This window comes from Nicotiana tomentosiformis, chromosome 5 (genome assembly GCF_000390325.3).
Source record: "Nicotiana tomentosiformis chromosome 5, ASM39032v3, whole genome shotgun sequence".
NCBI lineage: Eukaryota > Viridiplantae > Streptophyta > Magnoliopsida > Solanales > Solanaceae > Nicotiana > Nicotiana tomentosiformis.
In genome coordinates this window covers 44,611,884-44,624,949 of record NC_090816.1, presented here as the reverse complement: position 1 = coordinate 44,624,949, position 13,066 = coordinate 44,611,884, and the positions used below count along the sequence as shown (strand labels likewise).

The following is a 13,066-nucleotide window of genomic DNA, read 5'->3' as shown; positions in this document are numbered from 1 at the left end:
TAACGGGTACAAGAATATCAACAACAATAATGAATGTAAAATGCCCAACAAGGAAGATGTTTGAACAATAAAAATTTTGCCTCAACATGATAACATCCTTCACAACCTCAACACCAACAACTCAACAATGAGATAATGTATAACCACGATATGAAATAAAAATTACTCACAATGGAAGAGATAGCATATAACAATAACTTTAAATAGTGAAAATCAACAAGGAAAGAGATAACATGAGCAATAACTTCAAGTAATGATAATCAAGAATGAAGGGGATAACACGAACAATAACTTCAAATAATGATAATTAACAATGAAGAGATAGCATGTAACAATAAAAGAGGCATCAAGTTCAACTAAGGCATGAGCGCAATTTATCAAGTAGGATGTAGAACAAGTTTTAAATATGTCAATTAAGGCATGTACGGATAGACTAACACAAACAAGAATATATTAACTAAGAGAATTTAGAACATGATATGGCATTTCAACTAAAGCATGGAAAATAGTCTAAGTATCCTAACTGGCCAAATATCACATACAACCCGTGTACCCACTCTTCACCAATCCTAAGGGTTAGTTCCTCCGCACAAAGTTAGGCAAGACACATACCTCAACTAGGCTAACTCAACCCTGCGAAATAGCTTTTCCCCTAAATTCACCTCCATACGGATCAACTCTAACAAAAAATGACTTAATAACATCAAACAATGCGAGAGAAATCAATTACAATAAATAAGGCTATGACCTTTACATTTTTTCCAACAAGTCAACAAAAGTCAACATCGGGCTTGCTTTGGATTCCGAATCCAAGCTTACCCAGTAAAGCCCGAACCAATACAAGCTTACACGAATGAAAACCGACTCAATCGGAGTCCGATAGCTCAACCAATCCAAAACATCGCTCTTGAGTGTTCATAATCCAAGAGTCCAACCCACACTAGTTGGGTCCCATATCTCCCGAAATACTCCTCCGAAACTCGCCAAATTCGAATATGTTGTTCTTCTAATATAGGAGAACAAAACCCAAAAGAAATCGGGAAATAAATGCCTCTAACTCATTTTAAATTTTTAAAATTTAGGAAATAACCCTAGGTCATGATTTAAAGAATTAAATGGGTTTTCAATTAAAATCATGGATTAAAGCTTAAACCAAGGGAATGAATCAAAGGGAAATACTTAGGTTATGGTTAGACCTTACCCCATGGAAGAAACTTGAAGAACATCCTTGCATTTTCCCAATCCCAAACTTTCAAGATGAGAAAAATTCCAACAACATCAATAGCCAAAAATGCCCAGCTATTCTGCCTCATTTCTTGTGCCAAACGATCTCGAAACTCGCTTTTGATGCCTCTAATGGATTTTTTGTGAAATTCCAGTCGAGCTAGGCTTTTGAATCACTCCATTTGACCGTATAGTGAAGGAAATATGTTGGTTTCAATATTTGGAAATACTGTAGATTTTTAAATACGAATTCAGTGGCAATTTCGTAATTAAATTGAAAAAAAATCTAGCAACCCAATTCTTAGTAAAATGACCATAAATTCCTCATACGATGTCAAAACGTGATAATTTCAGTTGCTATAGTTCCAAAATTATTATACGGATATAATGGTTTAGTTGAAACACGAATCGAATGCCGTTTGCTCAATATGGTAACCTTTATGCTTAAATCGACGTCGAAAACAATCACCATACAACCCAAACTTATCCAAAACTCATCAGAATTTAACCAAATTTTGTGCACATATCCAAAATAATCATACAAACTTATTGGAATAATTAAAACCCGATTCCGTGTTCGTTTACCCAAAAGTCAAACCTTGATCAACCCTTCCAACTTAAAGCTTCTAAAACGAGAATTATTCTTCCAAATCAATCCTGAACCGCTCGAAAATCGAAACCAACCATACACACAAGTCATAATACATAATATGAAGCTACTCAAAGTCTTAAACCACCGAATGGAATGCTAAAGCTCGAAACGACCGGTCGGGTCGTTACACTTAGCTCTATCATACATGTCCTTAATCGCCCTAATGTAAGCAACCAGCACACCTTAAGCCTCTAGGCATATCTAAAGAACCTCTATAGGAACCTTTTCATATGCTTTATCCAAATCAATGAACACTATGTGCAGATCCTTCTTCCTATCCCTGTATTGTTCCACCAACCTCCTAATAAGGTAGATGGCTTTCGTAGTAGAATGACCGGGCATGAACCTGAACTGGTTGTCAGATATAGATACTGTCCTCTTTACCCTCGCTTCTACCACCCTCTACCAAAACTTTCATGGTATGACTCAGTAATTTGATACCTCTATAGTTATTGCAACTCTGAATATCACCTTTGTTCTTGTACAACGGAACCACCGTACTCCACCTCCACTCATCCGACATCCTTTTTGTCCTGAAAATAATATTAAACAACCTAGTCAGCCACTCTAAACCTGCACTACCCATACACCTCCAAAATTCTACATGAATCTCGTCTGGCCCGGTAGCTCTGCCCCTGCTCATCTTACGCATAGACCCCATGACATCCTCAACCTTGATGCGTCTATAGTACCTAAAGTCACGGTAACTCTCGGAATACCCAAACTCGCCTAGCACAATATCCCGATCCCCTTCTTCATTCAGAAATTTATGAAAGTAAGCCTGTCATCTCCGCATAATCTGGGTCTCTCCCATCATTACTCTACTATCCTTGTCTTTGATGCACCTCACTTGGTTCAGATCTCGAGCCTTCCTCTCTCTCGTCTTGGCCAGCCAGAATAATTTCTTCTCCTCACCTTTGGTCACTAGTTCCTCGTACAAACGACCAAAAACTGTAGTCTTAACCTCCGTGACCGCTAGCTTCGCCTCCCTTCTAGCTACCTTATACCTCTCTTTGTTCACTCTCCTCTCTTCCTCGTATGTGCTCCCTACTAACTTCAGGTACGCCGCCTTCTTCGCTTCCACTTTACCTTGTACCACTGCATTCTTCCACCAGTCACCTTATTCCGGCCAGAGTAACCCGTTGAGAGTCCCAACACCTCTCTTGCCACCTCCCTTATACAATCCACCGTCGTCGACCACATAAAGTTCGCGTCCCCACTACTCCTCCAGGCCCCCACAGCCGATAACCTCCCTTCCAACTCCTGAGATTTATGCTTAGTCAAGGCTCCCCACCTGATCCTCGGATGTCCTTGTGCAGTCCTCTTCTTCCTCTTCATCATGATACCAACGTCCATCACTAAAAGCTTATGCTGCATCACGAGGGTCTTACCCGGGATAACCTTGCAATCCTTGCACATCCCTTTGTCACACCTCCTAAGGAGAAGACATTCAATCTGAGTCTTCGCCACTGTAGGTTGAAAAGTAACCAAATGATCCTCCCTATTTGAAAAACTAGAGTTCGCATTCACCAGCTCAAATGCCTTAGCGAAATCCAACAGCAAAGTACCTCATGTGTTCCTATCCCCAAATTCGAAGCCGCCATGCACCTCGCCATAGCCACCTGCCGTAGACCCAATATGTCCATTAAAATCCCCTTCTATAAATAACCTCTCAGCATGCGAAATATTATACACAATCTCATCCAACCCCTCCCAAAAGCACCTTTTAACCTCCTCAACCAAGCCCGTTTGTGGCGTATAAGCGCTAATGACATTTAGGGTGTACTCTCCAATCACCAACTTAAAAGAAATTAACTATAATTCACCCACCTAACCTCAACCACAGACTCTCTAAGTTCCATACCCACCAAAATACTCACACCATTTTTACCCTTTAGGACTCCAAAGTAACATAACTTATACCCGTCTGCATCTATAACGACCCAACCGGTCGTTTTGAGTGTATTAGCTACGATCCTCTATTTATTGCCTCCTCTATATTATATTGTAGTTATGTGACTTTCAGGGGGTTTCGGTTTCGGTTTCGATTTTGAGTGAGTTCCAGAGTAAAATAGGACACATAGTCCCTAAGTTGGAAGGTTAAGTCGTAAGAGTTAACAGTAGTTTGACTTGTGTGAAGATGACTCCGGAATGGAGTTTTGATGGTTCCAATAGCTCATGGTGATTTTGGTCATAGGAGCATTTTCGGATGTTGATTTCGAGGTCCATTGGTCATTTCAGCTTGATTTGGCGAAAGTTGGAAATTGGAGGAATTTGGGAAGTTTGATCAGGAGTGGACTTTATTGATATCGGGGTCGGATCCTAATTCCGAAAGTTAGAATAGGTCCATAATGTCGTTTATGACTTGTGTGCAAAATTTGGTGTCAATCGGAGTTGTTTTGGTATAAATCGGTGTTGGTTTTGGAATTTGGACGTTCATAATTGCTTAGGCTTGAATTTGGGTTGCGATTTGTAGAATTCGTATTGTTTGATGTGATTTTTGTCCTCGAGTAGGTCCGTTACGTGTTTCGGGACTAGTTGGTATATTCGGACGGGGTTCCGGGGCCCCGGGGTGTGAATCGGATTAAAATTGGATCATTTTTGGACTTAATGTTCTGCTGAAGTTGGGTTGTTCCGGTGTCATCGCACCTGCGGAGGGATTGACCACAGGTGCGGACTCGTAAAAGCAAGATTGGGAGCACATGTGTGAAAATAGCCTAGCCCAGCTGGGTTCGCAGGTGCGAGGAGTGGACCGCATCTGCGCGTCCGCATATGTGGAGATATTGTCACATATGCGGAAGAGGGGCGGCTGGTCATCCTTTGCAGAAGCGGAGAAATACTTCGCAGGAGCGGGCTCGCAGGTGCAAGCAATGGCCCGCAGAGGTGAAATTTTGGGACTTAAGTGTTTTCCGCACCTGCGATGGTTTTTTCGCAGGTGCGGCGTCGCAGAAGCGACCCATAGGCTGCAGAAGCGGAAGTCGCTGAGCAGAAAAGGGGAATTCGAGGGTTTGATTTTATAATTCATTTTGGGACTTTGAGAGCTCGTTTTGATTTCATAATCCAATGGAGGATGAAAGAGATGATGAATCAACTGCAGAAAACTTCAAACAAGTGGCTAGGGAAGGGGATTTATCACCCACAACTAGTGCTAAAGGAGGTAAGAAAACTAAGAAGAATCAGAGTAAAGATCCACCACAACCTTCAAGAATAATGCCTAGGAGGGCAGCTTCTCTATCTAAATGATGATGATCAAAACATTAATATGGAACATAAGGTCTGTGAATACACAACATGCCTTTCCTAGGGTGATCAACATGAATAGGGAGCATAATTTTTGTGTAGTTTCATTGATGGAGCCTTTTCAAAAGAAGGGACTCATTGATAGATATAGAAGGAGGTTGAATATGGAGACTGCTTATGCAAATATTAATGGACAAATATGGTTGTTCTTCGATGTAGTGGTGGAATGGGAATTAGTGGAGGATACTGAGCAACATGTGACTGTGAGAGTGTTTCACCATGACCTGGAGCAGCACATGATGATGACATTTGTTTATGCAAAATGTTCAGCAATCGAGAGGTTAGAATTGTGAGATCACTTGTATTTCTTAGCAAGTGATATGGAATTACCATGGTTGGTAGGAGGGGATTTCAATGTGGTATTGCATAAAGATGAGAAAATAGGGGGACTTCCAGTACACCCTCCTGAATATGAGGATTTTGCATTTTGTGTAAACTCTTGTGGTTTGTTTGAGCAAGGGTACAAAGGAAGTCCATTTACATGGTGGAATGGGAGATCTAATGCTGAGTGTATATTCAAGAGATTGGATAGAATTTTTGTGAATTTGCCATTTCAGAACATGTTGCCAACTATTGAAGTTGAGCATCTAATCAGAACTGGATCAGATCATGCACCATTGCTAATGACATGTGGGGAGCAGATAACCAATTTTGTCAAGCCTTTTAGGTTCTTGAACTTTTGGACAAAGCATACTGCATTCATGGATGTGGTGAGGCAGAATTGGGAAGCTGATTTCATAGGGGATCCATTTTTTATGTTCAAGCAGAATATAAAGAGGGTGAAGGCAGCACTTTCAAAATGGAGTAGGGAAACATTTGGTGATATCTTCAAGCAATTGGCTATTTTGGAGGATATTGTTAGGGTGAAGGAAATGTTGTTTGAAGAAGAGCCTACAATTGAGAATAGGATTGTGCTTCAAAAGGCTCAATCTGAATTGAAGAAATACTTGAGTATTGAGGAGAAGTATTGGAAGCAAAAAGCTAGGATGATTTGGTTTGCTGAAGGAGATAGGAATACAAGTTTCTTTCACAATCATGTCAATGGAAAAAGAAAGAAATTACAACTGAAGAGGATTAAAAGTGGCAGTGGGGTATGGATTGAAGACCAGGAGCAATTGGCTACATCTGCAATGGACTTCTATCAAAAATAGTTCACAAATGAAGGTAATGCTTCTGAATTTTCCTTGCTCAATAATGTACCTTCAATGGTCACTATGGATCAGAATTTGGAACTTAGCAGATTGCCAACAATTGAAGAAGTAAGGGCAGCAGTTTTTGAGCTTAGTGGGGAGAGTGCTAGTGGTCCTGATGGATTCAATGGCCTGTTTTATCAAACATGCTGGGATGTTATTGGTGCTGATATACACAACATGGTGCTACTCTTCTATGGAGGAGCTGCATTGCCTAAATCCATCACTCACACCAATCTAGTGTTGCTGCCAAAGAAACCTAGAGCTGAGACCTTCTCTGACTTAAGACCTTTTAGTTTGAGCAACTTCACTAACAAGGTCTTGTCTAGGGTGTTACATGACATATTGGAGAGTTTTCTGTCATCTCTAATATCTCCTAATCAATCCGGATTTGTAAAGGGTAGGTGTATATTTGAGAACATCTTATTGACTCAAAATATTGTCACTGACATAAGGTTAAGGGGAAAGCCAGCTAATGTGGTGATCAAGCTTGATATGGCAAAGGCCTATGATAGGGTTTCATGGAAGTACTTGTTTCATGTGCTAAGGTAGATGGGGTTTTTTGAGCACTTCATCAACATGGTGTGGAACTTGATGTCAAATAACTGGTATTCAGTATTGGTGAATGAGCAGTCCTCAGGGTTCTTTAAGTCTACAAGGGGTGTCAAGCAAGGAGATCCCCTATCTCCAGCATTGTTCATTCTGTCAGCTGAGGTACTCTCCAGATCTTTGAATAAGCTCTTTGAAGACAAGTCATTTGTGGGATTTGGAATGCCTAAGTGGTCTGATCCTTTAAACCACTTGGCATATGCTGATGATACCATAATCTTTGCATCTGCTCATCCTCCCTCCTCGAGCAAGATTATGGCAGTGTTGGGGAACTATGAGAAGATATCAGGTCAGATGATCAACAAAGATAAGAGTTCATACTACATGCATTCAAAGGTTGCTATTAGATTATTTCAGGCAGTTGGAGCTATTACAGGATTTGCAAGAGGAAAATTCCCCTTCACATATCTAGGATGTCCTATTTTTTTACACTAGAAGAAGAAAGGATTATTTTGAGGATCTTATCAAGAAGGTGAAGGCTAAATTGCATTCATGGAAAGAAAAGCTGCTGTCATTTGGAGGAAAGGCAACACTCATCTCTAGTGTGTTGCAAAGTATGCCAGTTCACATGTTATCAGTCCTTGATCCACCAAACAACATCCTGGAGCATCTACATAAGATTTTTGCTAGGTTCTTTTGGAGCACAAAGGAAGAAGGGAGAAGAAGATACTGGGCTTCATGGAAAAATCTTTGCCTTCCTACAGAGGAAGGGGGCCTAGGTTTTAGGTCCTTACATGATATCTCAAGGGCACTATTTGCTAAACTATGGTGGAGGTTTAGGACCACAAAATCTTTGTGGTCTAATTTCATGTAGAATAATTATTGCAAGAAGGAGCTACCAACAGTGGTGTATTTTAGGGAAGGGTCTCATGTTTGGAGACAAATGCTGAATGCTAGGGAAGAAGTAGAACATGAGATCGTATGGGAATTGAAGAGTGAAACCACTAATATTTGCATGAAAATTGGACTGGATTAGGTGTACTTTATCACGTATTACCTGAAGACTTTCAAATTAATGAAGATCTTCAGGAGATGGCAAAACTGCGGCAAGGGGAAGCATGGGATGTTCAGCTGCTAGATCAAACTTTCAATGAGGAAATTGCAGAACATATAAGGCTAAATGTGCAATATGAAGGAAGTGAGGGATATTGGGATAGGCCATACTGGATGCCAACTCCTTCAGGCAAGTTCAGTGTTAGTCCGATATCCCATACTGGATGCCAACTCCTTCAGGCAAGTTCATTGTTAGCAGTGCTTGGCAAATATTAAGGCATAGGGCTGATCCTAATTAGGAATTCAAGTTAATGTGGATTAAAAGTTTTCCTTTCAAGATATCCTTGTTCTTGTGAAGATTGTTGAGGCAAAGAATAGCCACTGATGACATATGGAGAAGGCAAGGGCAAATGGTGATGTCTAGGTGTTGGTGTTGTCAGCATTCCCAAGAGGAATCCATTCAGCATATATTTGTCACAAGTCTTACTGCCTCTAATGTATGGAACTTGTTCATGGGGGCTGCTGGAATTACTGTGCCATTGATTCAATTGAAGCAGGTTATTAGGCATTGGTGGTATGCTCAGTGTTGTCCAGAATTAAAGTCATTATTTCAAGCAGTACCAGCTATCATCACTTGGGAGTTTTGGAAGAGAAGAAATGCAGGTAAACATGGGAGTTTAGTATCCACAAATAGGGTGATTCATGAGATAAATAGGACATTGTATCAACTGGCAAGGGTGAGGTATGCTTGGATGCCTAATATTCCAATGTTATGGCCATACATGATTCAATAATTTGAAGGATATAAACCTATATTGATCACTACAAGAGTAATGTGGCAGCTTCCTTTTCATGGTTGGTACAAATGTAATAATGATGGAGCCTCAAAGGGCAATCCTGGACCTAGCTCCCTAGGCTTTTGTGTGAGGGATGATAAAGGTGATGTGGTATATGCTAGGCAGTAGACCTGGGAGTGACAACTAATGTGGTAGCTGAAGCTAAGGCTATTCTTCAAGGGTTGGAATACTGTGTGGAGCATGATCTTCACCCTGTCATATTAGAGACTGATTCGTTGGTGATGAAGAAGGTGATAGAAAGGGAATGGGATCCTCCTTGTGTAATTGCACAGGATATGAAGAAAATTATAGAGATGAAGGACAACTTCAATGTGGTTTTCAACATGTGTTCAGAGAAGGCAACTCAGTGGTAGATTTTATAGCTAACATTGAGTTTTTTTTGTAGGTACATTTGAGTTTTATTCATTCTCTGAACTGCCTAGTGCAGGGAGGAGGTTGATCAATCTAGAAAAATCTCAATCACCTAACCTTAGGGTTAGGATAGCAAAGAGAAGAACCCCAGACTGATGGCTTCACAGAATTGGACTCTGCACGAACCTGCATGTTTCTTTGTCTCATTCAGTATACTATTAAGGTACTTTCCAATGGTATTAGCATGGTCTCATGCTCATTCTGGGGGTGCTTTGATAGTGTACAGAAAAAATACGATAAGTAAGTGTTGGATGGTATAATTTATCCTACTTCTGATATGTCTAAATGTTAAGGAAAATGCTGAACCTATCATATGGTATTTCTGGAGATTGTTGAATCATTTCTCAGTGGTATTAGCATGCTTTCATGCTCAATCTGAGGATGGTTTAGCAATGTTTAGAATGATGTCTACATTAAAGGTTCTAGTAGGGAAGGATCTGAGCTTACAAGATCACAAAAGGCACAGTTTCAAAGCTTGGCCTTTGCCTTGCAAAGCCTGCTTAAAGCCAGCTCATTCCTGGCTTTTGCTTTGTAAAGCCGGCCTAAAGCCAGCTCATACCTGGCTTTTGCCTTGCAAAGCCTGCCTAAAGCCAGCTCAAGCCTGGCTTTTGCCTTGTAAAGCCTGCCTAAAGCCAAGCTCCTCTTCTACACATTTATTTTGATGAGTGAGCACATGATTAATACTTGGACAAAATCAGTTCACTGCATATGGAGATCATATAGTAGCTACACTTGGAGGACTATGTTGGCTTCAACTCTGTGGTGGAGATGTTTGAAATTCATTTTAGCCTATGGACAGTATACCCTGGCGCCTGGTGAGAGCTTGATAGGTGGTGCTTGGTATTTTCCAATAACAATTGGATTCACATACACTGATAGGAGAAGGAAGCATTCAACTTATTATATTGTAATAGCTAGTTCATTGGATTTTAGCTTTTCTATCTTTTTAATAGCTAGTAGCTTCATGTAACTTCTATTTTGGTTTGGACATCTTGTAAGCTTTGGACCCATTTTGGGATTTTATTTATATATTAGCCACTAGGTAAGTGCTGCCGAGTGGTATAGTTGCTTAAAAAAAACCAAATATGGCATTACATGCATGACACTAAATCAAAGAGTTTTACACTTCAAAAGGTAACGAAACACAATAAAAGCCCCATATATTCAATAAATTAAACAAAAAATATGATTTAATACAGCCTTCTCCTAAAAACCCTAAATCAAAGAGGGAAATGAAGATCAATAAGACAAATGATTCAAGAACAGATGAAGGAACTTACACTAGAAATTTAGATGACACAATTGATGATTGCATATGCTGGCAACGACGACGGAGAAGAGAGGCAGATGGAAAAGGTTCGAGATTTTTCAAGCCCTAATCTAATCGGCAAAATGTAAAATGGAGGAAAATATTGGGTTTGGGGTTAAGTGCTATTTTTCTATCTTTTCTTTTCCTATGCGGCACTAATAATAAGGTGAAGTCCTACGTGTAGGAGACTATATTACACATACCCGCAACCTCTAGTCGTAAGTGTTTATTACACAGGGTTTGAATGAGTATAAGTGTTCACTTAGCAAAATCATAAGTACGGGGACCGGCATGACAAACTGAAACAAGTAGAGGTTCCATTTAGGCTATTTCACCTATATTAACTCTATTTACAACTACAATAGTAGATCCAGTGTAATCCCACAAGTGAGGTCTGGGGAGGATAGTGTATATGCAGACCTTACCCCTACGTTGAGAAGATAGAGATTGCTTTCGATAGACCCTAGGCTCAAGAAAAGATGCAAAAAGAAGCAGAACAAGACGTCAACAAGATAACAAGGAAATCTAAGCAAGAGAAATGGGAAGTAGGAATTGAAATCTAAAATAGAAAGTACATGGCTCATGACTATCTATTACCTCTCTATTCTAATTTTCGACCTCTACACCCTCCTATCAAGGGTCATGTTCTCGATAAACTGAAGCAGCGTCATGTCCTGCCTAATCACCTCCACGCAGTACTTCTTTTGCTTAACTCTACCTCTCATCAGACCCAGCGATTCCAACCTCTCACACCTCCTTACGGGGGCATCTCTGTCCCTCCTCTTCAAATATCTGAACCATCTAAGTCTCGCTTCCCGCATCTTGTCCTCCACGAGAGTCACGCCCACCTTGTCCCGAATATCTTCATTCCTAATCTTCATATTGTGCATCAAGTCTCACGTCTACATCCGCATTATGAGTCACATAATTGAATTTTGCACATATTTAACTCTATTTATGTTTGTTTTTTCATATGCATATAAAAGTTCGAGTTTAAAACATCAGATTTTATTGAACCGATGAACCATGGTTGGATCCGTTACGAATGTACATACCAAAGGAAAGAGAGAACGAAATGTAACACAAATAGAAAGAAACTTGGTGTTCGTTTGGTTTGAGGTATAACATAATATAATCATGGTATAAATTTGGTTAATTGGTTGCTTTATAATATTTGGTTTGTATGTTGAAACTTGCATCGCTACTATAAGTGATACCTCAATTGGTATATTAGTTTATACCTAATATAACTTGGTATAACAATACATGGATTAAGTTATACATGAATTAAAACTAAAAAGTAAAATCTCTCTTTATGCTTTTCCTCAAAACCATCATCATACCCTTTATATTCTATTTTTAGAATAAAGAACCAAATGTTCGATAAATTTTATTTTTTGCATAACTAATTCTTGCATTATAATTCGTGCATAAATTGTTGCTCAACCGAGCGACTCCTTAGGGGTCATTTGGTATGATTGATAAGCAAAAATAATTTTTGGATAAAAATTTTATAATACTTTGTTTGGTTACTAATCCTGGAATAAATTATCTCATAATTAAAATAGTACTAAGATAATTTATACTTACTAGAAGGTGAAATAATAATCCCAAGATAAAATAGTAAAATTGATAATCCCAAAATTAAAACAACACATTAAACAATAAGACCACCCTTAGAGTTGGTGATAAGCATGTAGAAGTTGAGTTCCATCTAAAAGGAGGGCCCAGGGGCCCTTGTCCGTTCATATAATATAATCTGTCTTTCTCTTGGAACTCTAGTGCTCTAAACTTTAAACTAACTTCCAAGCTGCTTTTTATTTATTTATTTCATCCCATAAATTTATTATCTATGTCTTTCCCTATCAATGCTCTCCAAGATAATATCATTGGATGGAACAAACAATAAACTTAAACAAATGGGGGAAAGTTTTACTGAAATTTTGGTCAAAAGACCCATCATTTCCTGTTTGAGATTCATTGTAGTGCTGTGTGATTGGGAAATAAAAAGACGTAATCTAAAGCTGCTTTTCATCCCAAAGAATTTCGATGCATCTCCTTCACTCTGCTCAGTTCTCCACATACAAATCATCAACAGGTTGAAACTTTTTCATTTTTTCTTTTTTTTTCGTAAGAGGAACTTTGATTTCTTACCATCCTTAATGGAGAACATCTCACCTTTAATAGACCTACACGTGAGTGCGAATCTAGATTAATCGAGCTTGTGACTTTTGAATATCATATGTTTTAGAAATAGAGAAGCAGTGCCAGCCACTACAACTTCCACTTCTCACAACTGGGGTAATATGGAAAAGAAACTTTGAGCAGAAATGAAGGAAGAAATTCCATTAAATGAGAGTGGTAGAGAAAGTCTGTAAAGACACTAAAGACCCAAATCAAATATCAATATATCATTAGGCTTAAGAATAACAATAACAACTACTCCTCAATCGCAAACTATTTATGGTCAGTTGACTTTGAACTATGGACATAATCAAGAATATACCCAGAAAGGCAGAAA

At 39.3% G+C, this 13,066-nt stretch overlaps 1 protein-coding gene across 1 annotated transcript; it reads left to right on the top strand.

The window, feature by feature from the left end:
* Positions 1 to 4,939: 4,939 nt before the first annotated feature.
* Positions 4,940 to 6,327, top strand: LOC138892263 (uncharacterized). The gene is made up of 4 exons (XM_070175968.1): positions 4,940 to 5,033; positions 5,519 to 5,607; positions 5,734 to 6,039; positions 6,100 to 6,327. Exons 1-4 carry the CDS (start codon positions 4,940 to 4,942, stop codon positions 6,325 to 6,327), a joined length of 717 nt encoding a protein of 238 aa, XP_070032069.1.
* Positions 6,328 to 13,066: the final 6,739 nt, after the last annotated feature.